The sequence below is a fragment of the Phalacrocorax aristotelis genome, chromosome 14 (genome assembly GCF_949628215.1).
Source record: "Phalacrocorax aristotelis chromosome 14, bGulAri2.1, whole genome shotgun sequence".
NCBI lineage: Eukaryota > Metazoa > Chordata > Aves > Suliformes > Phalacrocoracidae > Phalacrocorax > Phalacrocorax aristotelis.
The window spans coordinates 7,348,096-7,365,690 of NC_134289.1; the positions used below are offsets into that span (position 1 = coordinate 7,348,096).

At 44.2% G+C, this 17,595-nt stretch overlaps 1 protein-coding gene across 6 annotated transcripts in view; it reads right to left on the reverse strand.

Moving 5' to 3' along the window:
* Positions 1-372: 372 nt before the first annotated feature.
* The window catches only part of ARID5B (AT-rich interaction domain 5B), a 121,284-nt gene continuing 104,061 nt past the window's right edge, over positions 373-17,595 (reverse strand). For all 6 annotated transcript variants that reach the window (XM_075109822.1, XM_075109824.1, XM_075109825.1 and 3 more), the window contains 2 exons: positions 7,303-7,501; positions 373-3,371 (listed from right to left, as the gene is read on the reverse strand). In XM_075109822.1, coding sequence (XP_074965923.1) covers positions 1,224-3,371; positions 7,303-7,501 — 2,347 coding nt within the window. In that variant the 3' untranslated portion in view covers positions 373-1,223. The remainder of the gene's footprint in view (positions 3,372-7,302; positions 7,502-17,595) is intronic.

Here is a 17,595-nt window from a genome sequence, read left to right on the forward strand (position 1 = left end):
GGTAGGCAGGAGGGTTTCACAGCCTAGGTAAGCTTAAGTACAACTCTCGACAAATTCACGGACCACGATACGGGAAAGCAAAGCTCGGTGGGAGGGGAGAAGCGGTGTAGGAGCCATCGCAACCACAGGAGGAGGGCGAGAGGTGCTCAGCACCTCGCAAGGGCAGACCATGGGGAAAGGAACCTTGCTTGCATCCTTGCACCATAACATCACCTACAGTATGTTTATAACCATTAAGATAAATCTGAACCAGTTGCTTCGGTTTGTAAACAGTAAACGTTACCACAAAAACAAAACAAAAACACTGCTCAAAAGTATAAAGAAACTGGAAAAATTACAAACACATTAAAAAAAAAAATTAGGACAGCCACAGCCTTTAAAAAAAGTTGCAGATAAAATGATACTGTTTAATTTAAAAAAAAAGAAACCCAAAACAAAACAAAACAAAAAACCCAAACATAAAGAGCACAGAATATACTGGACAAACAAAACTATATAAATTATTGTGACCAAATGTGACACTGGTAGTTTATGAAGTGGATATGTACAGTCAAATTAAACAGTGTTTACACTTCTGTTCTAATAGTGTTAAAATGAAAAATCTATTGCCGTTTTACTATACATTGCATTGATTGAATCTTTAGGACTCAGGAAAAGTTACCCAAAAATGCACATCCACTGATTGTACGGATTCTCGGCCCGCTTCTCCTTTCCAGGTTCATCTCGAGTCCTTGACTCATTTGCAACAACGCACGGCCTCTGGTCCTCGGCTCAGTGAAAGGCAAATGCAGCCCTCACCTGGGATTTCAGTGAGCTCAGGACTGGGCCTGCATTTCCATGGCTCCCTTTGAACATTTGCTCTTACCATATGCAAGTCCTTTCAGAAAATACGTATGCAAAATCCAATGATTTTTTTTCCTTTCCTTTTTTTTTGGTTGTTTTTTTGTTGTTGTTGTTGTTGTGGGGTTTTTGGTGGTTTTTTGTTGTTTTTGTTCTTTTTTTATTTTTCAGGGGCTGGGATAAGGAGCGAGGGGGCTGATGTGGGACCCAGAATTAAAGAAGCAGTCCTGTCTCCAAACTCCAAAGCGCTCCGCTGGGCGGGGTATGACTGTGTCCTGGTGGACAAAAATACAGATCACTAAATCTGCGAGACATTGTCACAGGGGGAGGAATGTCGCTAACTTAACTTTTCTCCTCAGACCTTTTTTTGTGAGCGAGAGGGTTTACAGTTTTGTGCTGGGATGTACAGAGGACAGCTGGGAAGGTGGGAACGCAGCTTGAGGGTTTATAGCAGCTAAAGGATAAATGCTGTTATGCAAAAGGTCACCATAGGAACTTCCTACAGGTGTTGCTGCAGCTAAGTGTCTGTACAGTTGCTGAGAGTTTGCAGGGGACGTGAGGAATTGTCTCTGCACCATGAAGGAGTGAAGAGCCAAAGGCTGCATTAGTGGGGAGAGCACAGTCTGATTTTTCAAGTACTGCAGGGGATGAGAATACCCGGGCGGGAGGCGATTGTTCAGCCCTGTGCACAGGCTTCCCGGATACAAGCCTGGGAAGATGGGGGCTGAAAGGGGAAATTTGTGGCTTTCCAGCATGCTGCCAGAATGGAGGCCATGCACCGGCTTGCTGCCTTCCCCCTCTGGGTCGGGAACCTTGTCTTTTGCCGGCGTCTCCTTTGGTAAGTGCAGAGGAGAGACAGCTCGGATTTTTTTTTCAGAAATGACTTTGTCCAAATCCTCCAGGCTCCGTTTCAAAGGCCGGGCAGCCCCCACGTTCTGAGGGCTCGTTCTGCGGCTGATGATAGGATGCACCATCCCCTCCATCTTCCTCAGATTCTCCAGCCTCTGGGCCTGCTGCTTCCCGGACCTGTGGAGCAACTCACTGTGTTTTTTCGGGACTGTCATGGCCATGGGGGACACACGGCAAGCTTTGGGGTTACAGTCTAGGCTCACCGCCTGGTTGCTCGCAGCCTGGAATGGGGAGATGCCTTTGCCTTCTTGCTGGGCCATGGATGAATGAGGGAGGCCGGAGCCCGGAGCCTTTGCAGTCTGTTTGTGTATGCTCTTTGGAAGACTCAAATCTGTTGGCTGATCATCTGAAGAGGCCTCCACTGCTGCCTTTTTTTCTTGCTGATGCAAAGATGGGCGATAATTTAAATTCAGTTTTTCTTGGTGTTTGTGTTGAGTAAAAGTAGAAATATTTTCAGACTCTCTGAACATATCCCGGGGGAGGTACTTTGATGTCTGTTCATTATTAAGGTGGTGTTCTGTGTGCCTATAAAGGCTGTGCAGATGAGGTGATGAATAAAAATCTGCCAAGAAAGTGGGCACATGGGAGTGCTGCAGTGCCCTTTTCTCACTCATTTTATCTTTGCAGTCCTGGATATCCGTCTTCGGTACGTATGACTCGGCAAGAGAACTGAGGTGATGTTTTGAAAAATCACAGCGCTGAGGATCCGTTTTACTTAGCATGTCATGTTTAAAAACGTCATTAATCGATTTCCTTTCCTCCTTGGTTTTAAAACTCTGTACGTGTTGTATGACTGAGGGCCTATTAATTGCTACAGGATCAGAATTAGGGGCACGGGGACCTTGTGATATGCTTGAGGACAGCTCATCTCTGCCGTTCAGTTTCTTTTTGCTGATCAAAGGTGGAGGAGAGCCGTAAGGATAACTACATGACAGGGCTGCCCCACTGACCTGCGACAGCAGCTTCTTCTTTGCCAGGGGTGACATGATGCCTGGATTACCCTTTGAGTAGAGCAGCGGCGTGTAACCAAAAGTGGCGTCATCGTTCATGGACCCGGGCAGCTCCTTTTCCTTGAACATGTCGAAGTTCTGGACCACCAGTACTTTGGGCGTTTGCTTCAGTGCGTTGTGGATATCTTCGTTTCCCAGCTGGTCCACTTTCACCGTGCAGTTTGCAATGTAATCGGCCATCTCTGGCAATTTGTCATCTTCCATGTCGCTCTGAGTGGGCAGCTGGACTGGGAAAGCCGTGAAGGGCATTTCTGGAGGTTCGCTTTCTAAGCTGTCAGTAAAAGCTTTGTGTAGTCTTTGTTCAGGCTTTGTGTCTTCCAGGACATCTGCTGGGGGATGTAATCGTTTCGTGATGGTGGCATCCAGCATGGTGTCTTCTTCTGGGGGTGCAGATGTACTTGAGAAAGAGGATGAGTGCTGAACCTCCTCGGCTTTCTCACTGTTGGTGCTGTTTTCTGTCAGGTCTGACTTTTCCAGAGGCAGTGGTCGAGCCGCCTCTGGTAAAAGAGAGGGAGGGCCTTGCATGGGTTGTTTCGTCTCTCCCACTGTAGGATGTTCAGGGAAATTTTTCTGGTCTGCTGATTCTTGATCCTTCTCTTGTTCTGATGAAATCTAATAAAACGATTCAACAGACAGTAATAAGAATGTGGTGCGTTTCAACAGACTGTTCATAAGATCATACACAGTACACCGTTGGCTACTTTTAAAGAAGTACTTGTCAATCACCTTGCTGGAACGTGAAGGCTCTAATGCCAGGTATTGGACTCAAACAAAGAAACATACCTCCTGGAAATATTAAGAAATACACCATCCCTGCCAGGGTCACAATACGGCATTTCAAAACAGCAGATGTTCGTAACCTGATGAGAGGCACCAGTGGCCTGACCAGATAGCTAAGCACTGATGTTATGCTCTTTTAAAATTAATTAGGCAAATGCAGGAGTGTAGATTTTGTAACACAAACGATAAAGCTATAGAAATTTCTCCTGTTAGCCAACTTCATCTACGAAAACGACACAACGGTTCCCATGTTTCTTCTTACATAAAGTCTCTCCAGCGTAGCTATTTTAAAATTCAGTGATCACATAGGAGATCATTCACACCCAGTTCTGCATTAAAGTGTGAAAATGATAGAAATGGCATACTATGAATCCCTATTGTAGGCAGCAAATCACTGCCACAGCTTAACTAGGACACACATTTTTTTATTAACGGATTAAAATGAAGTTGTCAACATTCAGTAAGTGTGTGTGCCCGCTATTACAAACATGGCTTTTATACGTTATCGTCAATGGGACTGCAGCTCTTTCTGCTCCCCCATTAATAAAGCTTGTGTGCACAATTCACACTATTCATCCCATTATGTAGCCGGCTGAACTGTGACCTGCAAAGGTCACCAGAGCGTCCCGTCTGCGATCCAGCTGACTGACAGCCCTTTTCAAAACTGCTGTCACTCTCCTCTGACATGTTGTGGTAGAAGACAGTCATAAAACAGCAGCATTGTGCGAGCCCTTTATTATTATTGTTTTCTTTCTTTCTTCGTCGTAAAGATAAGACGCATCGTGGAAGTTATTATCTAAATGCTGCTTTATGGTCTGTCATAGGAGTTGGGGATCGGAGAAGGTCCTAACGAATCTAACCCTCTCAGAGATTTATTTCTTCACAGCTGCTTTTAAATATTGCTGTCTTTTTGGTTGGCCTATTAGTTACAGTGTCTGTTAGTCATCCTAACTTCTTTTTAAACTCATAGCTGCCTTTTGCAGCCAAATACCATCATTAGGTCCTTTACAAAGTACCATCGCTAGTCTCTTGAGCTTATAAAATTACAGGAAAATACCAGACAGATGAGCAAAGCAAGAAGGAGAAAAAAAGAGAGAAATCATATTTAATAACTGTACATTCTGCTCTTTGTTTCTGTTAAGCAACATTTTGATTGAAGTTTCAGCTATTGTGAGGAAATGTGCAGTCTAAGGCTAATAGCATTTTGTCTGGTATCTCGTTACACTGACAATGTCATTGTGACGGCAGGAAAACAATGAAGACTACAAAAGCAAATGCAACCCTAATAAATTAAAGTTATATTCTCTCCCTGCATACTGCTCATGGTGTATGAGTTGAACATGCAGTTGAGAGGAGCACGCATTTGTAACTTGATTATGCTTTTCCATCTCACAGCTACGTCCAGGTTCTAGGCCACGTGCAGAAATGGTTTAAGCAGTAGCTTGGTTGGGGCCATGCCTACACATCTATGCGTGTGGCTATAGAGGCTCCCTGTGAGCACCACACTACCACTGCTGTGCCTGGGTGAGGACTGAGCCCAAACGTGGAGCCTGGCATGTGGCTGGTGTGAGGGGGAAATCCAACCTTCTGCCTGGCTCCAGCGGACTTGGATTTCACTCCACTCAAGGGAGCTGGACGTCTTCTTTCTGCTGGCCCCGTAAGGGCCACATCCTGGCCGCAAAGCCCTGCCTAAGGCAAAGCACGGATGAGCTCTGCAGCTCTGCACCCACCCAGAGTGGAAGTGCCCACCCCTGCAGGCCCCTTTACTGCTCGGGCTTCGTGTGACCACCTGCCCATATGGTGACGCACATGAAGGCTGAGGTCCTTAATCACCCACCCTGATTAAACAGGGGCAGGATACGTTTTCCAACGCAGTCAGGGAGGAAACATTAATTCTGCTATAAAAGGTACCATTTTACAATGGGAAACTGCCATAATTGTACATTTTTATTGTCTCGTCTAGGGTCCCTACATTTCCGCTAAGTGCAGCTTAAGAACTCTTCCTGCAAACCACACAAAAATAACTGCAGCTTAAGTAGCAGGAAGTTTGAGATAGGAAACAACAAAAGCAAGGAAATTCAAAGCTGAGGCTGACGCTCTGTTGCTGACTTGTTATGTTGCGCTTAGTGGTGGCAGTACAAATAGCGTGTAACGTATCTTGCTGATCCAAGACCCCTTAATATATAACCAGGCACAAAGGAATAACGGGACGGGAGCACAAGCCTTCACTTCACATCTCCTTGCTTTGGGCAATCTGTGTTGCAACCTCCCAGTGGCTGAAGCAGGTTCGTGCGCACTCTCCTCTCTATGTATTTTTCATCAGAAGTAGAGGGGTTTTCCCCCAACAGGGCTCCCTGCTTTAAAATTACAGTGCGAGAGAAACAAAAAAAACCCCTCCCCTCTGTGTGGAGTGCTCTTACACTAGACCTTAAAGGTACTGTTGATAGAGGCAATTTAAGGCACAAATTCCAGTTTGGATGGGAGATGAAATTGTCCCTGTAAGCGCAACTTAAAGATGTAGCGGGACATGAAAATCAGAATTTTCTGTTCTCAAAACCGGGTACACAAAGTCTCAGAGGCATCCGTGTTTACTGGTCCTGCATTGCTTTTTTAAGCAATGAGGAGGAGGGTTGTTGGTAGCTGACTCAATACCAGTTTCCAAACTGGTTTAGAAACAGGACTTATGTACCTGCCAGACGGTAATGGAGTCAAAGGAGCAGCCATAGTCTGCCGGGCATGTCATGTGTTCCGACATTCTTTGAATACTTACTTTCACTGCAACGCCTTGAAGGCTGCTGTGAGCTGGCAGACCGAGACAGGAAAAGCCATGTCTTGTGTAGGAGTTGAGCATGAGGAGGCTCACCGCCTTGTTCACACAGGGCGCAAGCAGGGCACAGGAGAGAGTGGGCAGGATGGGCAAAAGAAGTGCCTAAGTAACACCTGAGCAAAAACCCCATTGATACTGCTTAACAACACGTGAACCTTACTCATTTGCAGACAAATATGAATTCCACTGATCTATCTTACACTGGGCTGTGAACATAAGATCCGTTCCACAAGGGCTGTCCTATGACTGCAGGTAATGCAGCTCTACGTGGAAACTGTGGCCTGTCCATGTGAGGCAGGTGACAGAATAAGAACCTACCTCAGCTGAAAACCATCTGTGGCATGTGAGAGGGAAGTTGGTCTCAGTGAGGGCTTGGATGGGGTTTCCCTCAAAATATGACCTTTTAATCCAAAGAGAAATTTAGCACAACACGATAAAAATCCTGGGGAGCGATCTGGTTTTTGACAGACGTGCATACATCTGTGAGCACGGACGGGCTGATCCAGAGGTTACCATTATAAAAATCAGCTGTGTCCAACAGTTACCACAGTATTATCAACAGTATTAGAGGTTCCCGCACCCTATACTTAGATTAGGAAATAACTGTGGTAGTTGTGTGGTTTCCTTTTGGCAGCTGCTGATCTTTTAGTGGCGACCACTGTAAAATACAATGAGCAGAAATGGTACTTGTTACACCCAGTGCTTGGTCTTCTGCCACCACTACTATGCAATATGGAGCTAACTGGTTGCTCTTTGTAGCCCAGCAAAATCCCAACACAGACAGTACCACAACAACTGAATTTTCATTGCCAAGGAAGCTCAAAGGCCAACTGCTTGGAATTCTCCAGTTTAAATTATGTATTTTATCACTGGATTTCACATGATTAAAGCTGTACGTTTTTAATTGAAAAGTTGAAATGCAGGAAAGCAACCAACCTCAGATGCATCTTGGGGTTTCTGTGCATTATCTTTTTCCTTCTTGCTCTTTTGGTTTTCATTTTTGAGGCGTTTCGTTCCAGACACTTTTGTTTTCGCTTCACCCTCCTGGGAACTGTTATCCTGTTTTCGAGGTTTCACTGGAGGCAGTGGCTTATCTTCCTCTCCTTTAATAAATCTTTCATACGGCAGGATTAATCTAGGGGATTAAGGAACAAATAATTGATCAGATTTTGCCATTCTAGCAAAGAACAAAATGTATCTACTACGAGCAGTTTACTTAATAAATCCATTTTCTTCCATGCCATAAAAGCAACAGTGTGAACTCTACATCCACAAATCCAAGTATGATAAATCAATTTATTTGGCAAGATTATCATGTGGCGTAAATTCAGTAGAGTTGGAGTTGGTGTGGATCAGTTGTTAGTGGTTTGTGCGGCTACACCAATTTGTACCAGATGAGGATATGAGCCACTACATTTTCAGACTGTTCTAAAAAAACACATCAACCATTTGTTTTTATTTTCCCTCCCTACCCTTAAAAGCATGCAGCAAACTCCAGGAAAACACCTACAAAGGCACAGCCAACTTGATAACAGCTACACAATTTCCAGGCTGGTGGTTCCCCTGCGTGCAAGGGCGAGTGCCAGGAACTTGGCAGAGGATGAGAGAGTAGGGCTGCAGGAAACCTACGGCGGCGGGCACAGCCCCCGGCACGCTGCAGCCAGCACCAGCCCACCGCTACCCTCGCAATGCACCCGCACAGCGACAGTCACCACGCTCCTGGCCTTTGCCAGTGAGTCTTTTCTTTTTCAGGAAAGGAGAGAGGAAAGAAGTTGAAAGCAAGGGAATTCTTCACTGTGGAACTGTCCTCCACAAAGTGCACAAAATCGCTTTAAAAACGCAAAGAAGAAAGACAAACAAAAAATACCCTCCCCTGAAAGCATCAAATACAGAGTTTTTTAATCTATCTGTTTTCCCTTTGCAATTCTTGATCTGAAAGGAAAAATAACTGATATAATTAAAAGGGATGGATTGCATTACGATCTCAGTTTCAACTTCAGTGATTAAAGTTTTTATAATGCATTTGGTATGATTAATGACTCACTGTGGGATTAATACAAGCCTCAGACTTTAAAAATGTGAACTTTAATACAGCAAACATAATTTGTTTCTAAAAAAAAAAAAAAGACAAGTTAACTCTATGAAGAAAATGTACTTTGCTTATAAACAACATAAATCTGTTCAAATACCAGGAATCCTTAATTATCTTTAATCTAAGACTCCAAGGCAGAAACCTCTTTGGTTCAGCTATTCGTTTGTTATCCTAGAATCAGTTTCTAAGCATGCAATTTTGATTTACATACTTAGATGTTCAAACACAGTTTGGGCTTAAGAGAGCAGAAATTAGATTGCTCATGATCATAATATTTTACATTTTAATAAAATACAACATAAATTATGTTAAAATATAAACCTAATTTACGCTATATTAGAAACAAAATTCATTAACTGAGCATGCTCTGACATGGTATGTGCAAAGAGGCGTGAATAATACTTTCTAGCCCTGAATTTGGCAGGGCTCCAGTAATGAAGCTAAGCAGAGCCCACAGGGAATATTCATCTTCAGATCCCATTACAAACTGAGTTTAAACATGTTACAGCTGCTAAAACTGGAAACTGCTCCCTCTATGCAAGCTTAGCAAAATAATACGTAGTTGCCAAATACCTGCTTCCCACTGTAATATTACAGTTAATGTTTATATAATAAAAAGCATAACTAAGCAGAATACGAAAAAAATAATCTTGTTCATACTTGAGGCTGCTACATTTCATCCGCAAAGCGCAAATATTGGTGAAAACACTGAATTCCTCCCCGTGCTGCACATAGCGCTTTGGACTTTAGCAGAGACAAGGTTGGGTTTCACACAGGGCAACGGTGAGGCCACTCCGCCATGTGTTAAATATTTAAAATCGCTTTTAATAAAAACACATTTTATTACAATAATTGTTAGCACTGCGAGGGAAGTGTTTGACTTTGTTTTGTTTCCATGGGAACACGTCACCCATTAAAAAAATCTACATATTCTATCCGTAAAGGTTTCAGACACTGTCCAGTCCCCCACGGGAGACAGAGATGCTCCGGCCCACGAGCAGGCCTTTCCATGAAAGATGCCGCTTGATTAACCCCGTGGCTACGGCCGGGACGGGATCAAGGCCTGGGCCAACACGATTAATCACTGCTCGCGTGCTCTCCACCGAGCCTTGTAGGGTAACGCGGGATGCAAACTCCTCCTCCTCCCGCTGCACCTCACCAGAACTCATTAGCTTTGGCGCTAATTAGTAACCGTGGCTTAAATTTCCTTTTCTGATCTTAAGGGTTCATGTGGGAGTACAAGGTTTTCATTTTAGTTATTTTTCACTGAGCTCAGCAGTTGGCAGGCCGACAGCAGTAAAAATACATTTCACATAGCCGGTCAAAGGCCCGGAGCCAGCGGCAGGAAATCTGGAATTAAATGTTTCGTGTATCGGGGAGGCGGCATGACTAAGGTAAAACTGAATCAAAACACAAGGACGGCTTGTTCTAGGATTTTCCCCTCCTCATTTGAAACGAAGGCCGGCAGGCTGCTGTTCCCCGCCACTGCCAAGATGGGTTTTGGGGGCCACGGGGTGCAGCTGGAGAGGAACTGGGCAGGAACGCGGGCTGTGAGACCCCGGGGAGCAGCACCGAGCTGAGCAACGCCAACAATTGCCGCTTCATGTAGAGATTTCCGTCGGTTGCAATTTTCACTGAATGTTTTTTCAGTTATCCTGTCATGGTACAACACAATTACCCACAGGATATGATCTTATCATTTGATTATTAGAAGTTTTTATAGTGCAGGAGTAATAAAGCTAATACAGCTCTCGGAACATGTAAGCAGCCGGCTCACATGCCATGAAAGCAGACGGCTTAGCCAATTTAAGGTCAATATTGCCCAACACAGGAAGAATGCGATCTGCTGTTAGCCAAATAGTTTAGCAGAATGTGACATGTCTGAAACCAACACGTTTTCTTTTTGGTCAAATATTTGCAGCACAGGTAAGATTTAATCAATCTTTGCGCAAGGAGAGGTAGAGACGATGTCCAAAAAACCAGAGCTGGGTACCTCAAATGTATCGCACTTGGGAAACAATAACCATGTTTGCAGTCGCTTTGAACTGGGGCTGTATTTCGCAGGGGGGGAGTATCAAAGTATTCATAAAAAAGGAGAAGGGGGGGGAATATTTTGTGGTCTAAAGAATATTTACTTCTAAAGCCAGTGAGGAGACCAAATAAAAGGGTCTTTATCATGATCAAGATTCCAATATTAAGATTAATAAAATGTATTATTTATAAGTCAATTAACATAAATAGAATATGTAAGCACTAGCGTATTAAAAAATCTTTCCACAGGCAGCAGATTTTTAGCAGCATGAGGTTTTTTTTTTCTTTCCTGGAATAATACAAGAATAACATTTTCCAGCCAAGAGCAGAAACAGTAGGGGAGTCTTTGCTATCACAGGGCTTCTTATTAAATTCAGTCACTGTGAAAAGCCAGCCTTTTTTTTTTTTTTTTAAATAAAGACAACTTAAAATCAATACAAGTTAGATTAACAAATCAGTACTATCCTAATCCTGATTTATTACAATCGGCAATATTAAGTTTAATCACGTATAAACTGCTACTCAGAAAAAGATTTTGCTTTACTAAGTCCTGAATTAAATAATGGTGCAGAGTGTACCGAGTTTTTAGATCTGCATCATCTGATATTATGAAAAATTCAATGTACTTCTCTGCAGCAGATGTCAGAGGTCAGCAAATCTATTACAGTAATGTAAGTAATCTGGCTTTCTGCCAACCTTTTTTTAAAAAACACTGAAGCAGATAATTTTATATTTACAAATTCTAAAATCCTCCAGGGACTGAATCTCTTTCCCAACAAAAAGCAGAAACTTCACATTAGAGAAATGTATTTCACAGTATATCAAACATGTCTTCATCATTAGCATTTCATAAAGAGGAAAAAAAAGCCCTTAATCTTTATTAGTCAACATTTTTTTCCCAGCTAGAGAACTAACAATACAAGATCTCATCTGAGCCAGTAACCACTACATTTTCATGTATTGATTATGCAGAATGAATGACTTTTTTGGCCCGACTCCGCTTCACGGGACACATGAGAGCACATCTATTTATAGACGTGATAAAAAAAGTAGTTACAATAATGCAAAGGATCTGACCAGCCCAGAAAGAGGAAGGAAATTAAATGTTAAGGCTGCCAGTTTCCTCTTTAATTCTCCGCGCTGTGTATGGATGTGATGGGGCTCTCAGGCCGCGGAGGAACCATATGCCCAGGACACACAGGGTGAAGGAGGGAAGGAGGCAGTTCAGCACAACTCCTACAGTATTTTTTATATCACTTGTTTCAGTGTTTATTTTTGGTTTTTTTTTTCTGGCAGAATAAAATATGCCAGCACGTCTCCCATTGACATCATCTTGCTTTCTCAAGGGCCCCAAGTTCAACACAAAACAGCGTGCAATGAAGCCTCTCAGCCACAAGAATAATGTTGGAAGGATTTAAAATACTGAAGCCCATTCCTTGGGAGATGGTGCCCCGTTCCCATGCTTGGCCAGAACGTTAAGGAGGTTGACTGCAATGAGAATGGAAAAGATTTAAATCTGCTTCACCAAATGAATACAGCAACCGGTTAACCCGTGGAACTCACTGCCAATGGATATCTTGGGGCCAAGGGATTAGTGAGATTATGCAAGGATTAGATGCTAATGTAAATCATGAGAACATTAAGCTCTTAGAGTTTCAAAAACACTGAAAAGGGACAGGCAATAAATCTCTTTTACCGGTAGGAGTTTGAAAAACACTTCCCTCCTGGCACATTATGCCACAGTGGCACTGCCGGAGCTGGGGGACGAGACGGCTGGTCTGCCTGGTTCAATAGGGCGACCATCGCTCAGGTCCTCACAGCAGGCGGGCAGAGCTGCCCACACCTCCTGCAGCCAGAGGGTCTGAGCACAGGGCCGGGATGAACAGCCACTGAGCGGAGGCAGCTCGGGGCAGCTCCATTGACAGCCCCTGCACTGTAAAGGGACCCCTCTTGTTAACCTTGCTGAGATAAACCCGATTCTCGTTCCCTAGAAACTCAGTGGAAAAAACATTCAGTTGTTTTAAGGGACCAGCAGGAATGCCCGAGCTCTGATCCTAGGAGAAGTCTTGGGTTTTTTACCCTGATGCTCTTTAAAAGGGATAAATCTTGCAGCAATGCTGTCAGTAAGCACAGGAAACAAGCCACCTTCAACAGCTATCAGCTGGTGGGGATGCCCAGGAGCAGGGGCAGCTTTCCTGGGCAACAGCAACAAATTCCCAGCAGAGAAGAGGGGAGAGGAATAACCCAAACTCTAAGGTCCCAGCCTGCTTTCTGAAATAGAAAAACAAAATACATTGAGGAAATCCAGCAGTGCGTTCCTCAAGCCTGACCTCCCCGGACCACATCGTACAATTCAGGGGTTACGAAAGCAAGCCTCGCGTGCTTTTGTGCAGAACACAATAGCAATAGGATTATTTGCATTTGTCTGAAGTACAAAACTGGTGTGTATTTTATCAGCAAAGACAAAATATGTTTGAGTTCAATTTTCTTCCCAAAGAATTTCCTTTCCTTAAAGAAATGGCTCTTTCATTATTTCATCAACAACTTTCCTCACAGCCCACTGGGAGTGCTGGTGGGTAATGAGAATGGCTCACTGCTTAAAGGTGGGAACTGCGTGGCTCTAAGAGAATTCAAAGACACTTTGTTTTAAGTAAACTGGAAATTAGTGACATTACAAACACAGCTGTTGATTTAGCTGCACAGCCAGGCAAAGGAGGCTCAGGCGCTCTAGATCCTATGACTCAGCAGGGGGAGATGAACAACCCCAGTCTTTGCCTTCGGTGCAGATCTACTGGACAGGAAAGATTCAAAGGATGGGTGACAGGGACAGAGAAGCTTCCCCATGTCACTCTACCACAATTGCTACAAGCCTCTGTTTTGGCTGCAGTCAGCATTTCTGCATCTAAAGGCTGTCATGCCTTTTGCCTGTTGGTCCATATAGCTCCGCAATGCTCAGCCTCTATGCTCAAGATAAGCTTACAGATGCCATTTTGCATTGCCCGTGGGGTGCAGGTCTGCTGGAGGGACTCCAAAATCCTGCTGACCCTGCCTGGGAACTGGAAGCCACATCTCCATTGCACAAAGTTGAACAAAGTTGGGGCAATCCCTGCCCTGTTAGCAAAGTGCTGCAGTAAAGTACAAGGTGGAGATTCCCAGCGGACCTTGGGAATCTGAAGTGAAAGATCTTACTCTCCATCTTACATCTCCATCTCCATCCCATACTCTCCAGCAAAGTGCTGCAGTAAAGTACAAGGTGGAGATTCCCAGCGGACCTTGGGAATCTGAAGTGAAAGATCTTACTCTCCATCCCTGCTGCTGCTCCTGCAAAGGAGAGTGGCACATCTCCCATTGCACAGCACTCTCCTGGGGCAACTCAGCTCCTAGCAAGGAAAAGGGGCTTGTCCCTGTGTGTAGAGTCTGTCCCTACTCCTAGATACCAAGAAATGGGGTCATCAGGCGAGAGACATTTTACCTACTGTTGACCAACCACGAGCACCCAGCTCAGCTGCTAGGAGTGCCAGAAGCCCAAGAGTGCTGGGCACGCTGCACAGCCTCGACGTAAGCCTTGACACTTGCGTATGGCGGGCATGACTTTGAAGTTCCCCTCTGCTTGGGCGACAACCCAACCGGGAGCACTGGGTAGCACACGGCATTCCCCAACTCCACTGGGACAAACTCCTGGGAGAAAAGAAGGATGTGGCTGGGAAAACAATTCCCCGCGAGGAGAGAGATCATCTGTTTCCAGGCACTGGAAGGCAGTCCCCGACTAACCAGCGCTCCTGCACCCAAGGACTCCCGCTGATTCCAGTGCCGGCCAGTACGTCTCTGAGGCTGAAAACCCAGAAGTTTTGAAAAAACTGTGTGCTCTCAGATGTTTTGAATGGACAGCTAAGGATCTGTTTTAATGGTAAACAATTACATTCCTCTGTCATCTGATACTTTTTAAATTTTGGGGAGGGGGGAAGCTTTCTGAATTTTCAATAGTTCCTTTGTTAAAGCATCTGTTACTCACATAATTGAAAAGATGTTTGTTCAGTGGTATGCTTGAGAGTACAGTTATTTAATCTTAATGATAAAGCCCCGAGGGCAGAAAATCATAAGTAGAAACCTCTTGTTATTTATCAAAAAGGAAAAAAAAAAACAACACACCAAACCAAAAACCCAGGAAAAGAGAGAACTGAGACACCTCATCTATCTTCAGACTTAAATTTGTGCTTGATGGAAAACTATTGAGACAATTTGCAACTTGCGGAGTTTTCTGTGAGTCTGGGACCAGCTGAAGTGGGAGGGGGACAGGAAAGTGGGGTGAAGACAAAAATAAAACAACCAAGTTAGTACGACAAGAAAAAACTGCTGCTTGGCAAGTTTTTTTGGGTCAAACAAAGAGCTAGCTGTAGTTTACAGCATGACATAACACTTGATTAATTTTTGCCTCAGGATGTTTTCACACTTAGCGTAAATCAAAACCTTCTATTAATTACAATGTGAATTAAAAGATAACCATAAGCATTTTCATGTAGATGCTATACTAGCCTCCTATTTTTTGTTAACTCTAAAAGATTGGCTGCTATTTTCTAAAAAACTCTACTGAAATGCTTACACCTTACCAAAGTTATCCAAACGCTTTAACAAAACCCAACGGCATTTGCATGGAACGTGGGGCTCTCTTGCATATTGAATTACTGCACAATATCCTTAGGGTAGAGAGACTTCATGGCTGTTAAAGGGAAACCATGTAAGGGACTTACTTTGACCTGCCTTGTGTTACTGATAATATGCAATATTTATGTGAAAAATTTAGACAGAAAAATGGCAAAATGCGCTCTGAACTGTACAAAACCCTGCATCTCCTGGGGTATAGTCCCCTGGGAAGGGACAGATGTGCAGGGTCCTCTGCAGGTGCACAGGGGCCACGCTCACAGCCCGAATAAAACCCTCCATGGGTCCATGTCCCAAGCACACCCATCTTGCCTATTCGCTCCTCATCAAGTCCCAGGTGGCTGTGGCTCTGCAGCACTCTCCCGCTCAGTTGCCTGAATTTGATGTGAGCATGAAGCCTAATCCCCCTCCATGCAGGGGTTAACCAGGACAGTCTGGTTTTCAGGGTGCTAGTTACTCATGAGGGTCAGGGTACAAGCTACACCACTGAAGAGCAGGGCACGGCCCATGGGAGGCTCTGGGTCCCTCCCTGCTGGGGACCCCAAGGGCACCAGGCTCCCCGCAGCACCTGAAGAGGCCAGGGGAGGCTACTGCTCTATGGGACTGTCCAGTCGCCTGCCACAACACCTTTGAACACAGACATGTCTGTCCACCAAAGCAGTTGAGGAGTGTTACCACATGCTGTTGCACATTACAATTCCCCAGCCCGTGCGTGTTTGTGCGCAGCTTGTGCACAAGGCTTGCTTTGGAGGAAACCAAGATGAATCACAGCCAGACTTGGAGGCAGAAAAAGGCCCCAACAGGCAATTGCTTGTATTTTTGTTTTGTTCAATGCATTTTACTGGGAACATTATATACCTTGCAAAACAGCGGGCTGGGGTTTTTCGTTTGGGTTTGGTTTGTTTTATGAGGGAGTCATGATGGCGTAGTATTTATGAAAAATCCCTAACAACAACGTCACTAGCACTGCAGAAACACAGCCTATCATTCATGCTGGAAAATTGAAGCTGCCGATCATGTGTTTTGTGTAAAAGCGAAATAAACCTCAAACCCTGCATGTGAAAACCACATCAGCATTATTAGGGGAAGGCAGCATGCAGGAGAGTGCTTCGCAGAAAAGTAGCCGTTTCTGAGGGTTTCTTGATAAGAGAGAGATGTAGCATACTGACAAGGGCTGTTAGGAGTTTCACAGGAAAGGTTCAGACTGAATCAGCTAATACCAACCAGCACGCCTCTAGCTTTCTGTGATCATGCAAGGTAAATGCATTAGAGGAGCACAAATGAAGAAAGTAACGACCAAAACAACAACTCATAAGCCCTGTACAGTCCGAGTCATGCACAGAGCAACAGCCCCACGATGGGAAAACATTTATGCTTTTTCTATTGGTAATCATCTGTAACATGTGCAATTAAGTACAGTACTAATGGACTATAGCCAAGAGCCTGGTACTAATATTAAAAACTGACAGAGATGAATAGGTTTGGAAGGAAAACTAGGCTGACAAAGACATTTTTATGAAGTGCTTGGGCCTATCTGGAATAATCCAATCAGAGGCAGGTTCAGACCAGCCATGCCTACAGTGACAATAACGCATTCATTGGCATTATATGATGCCTGCTATGCTTTAAATAAAAACACCCATTGCTTCTACTCAGCAACCTGCACTTTCATTATTATACTCATTAATAAAACAAAAGTTGTCTAACTAATATACAAATAACACTTACTGAAACACTGGCATCCTCGCCTTGTTTTAAAATGAAACCAGTTACTGGAAACACAAACCGTACTACATGAAAAATGAATCAGTTGATAATGCACACAAAATCTTTCTTTCCCTTTTACTAGGGAGACAAAGCAAGCACCACACCAACTGAAGCACTCTTCCTCCCTATAGTGCAGCGGCAGCAACCACCGTGACCCCTGCCCCGAACAGGGGGGCATGGAGCAGGAAGCAAAGCATTCCCTACGGTCTTTAAATCTGGCTTTGCTTCAGCTTTTGCCATCGTTGGTACCATGGCTCTGCAGCAACATGCTGGCTTTTTAGAGGTTATAAGCACCTTCTGAGAAATGCAACATTTCTTCATGGAATTTGCTAGACAGAGAGGAAATTCTGCCCTCTCCAATTCTTGTTTTTTTGTTAGTTCTTATTTCTCCTTTTTCTTTTTCTTTTTGCCCTTTGAAGGAGTGTGTGAAACTCCACCTTGCAGACGGCAGGAAGGTGGGATGCAGTACCTGAATGGGACATACGTGACATTCCACTCCTCAGCATCCTAAGGATGTCACTGAAAGGTCGCTGCCACCTAAGCAGCCTTGATACGTTAAAGCCGGTGCAAACAGCTAGTAGCTTCTGTCATCTTGGAAGAAAGCTAGTTAACAACACGGATGCCCTTGAGATCTAGTTGTAGACATGAATGGCAAGGCTAAGTCAAACAGCAGCAGGATC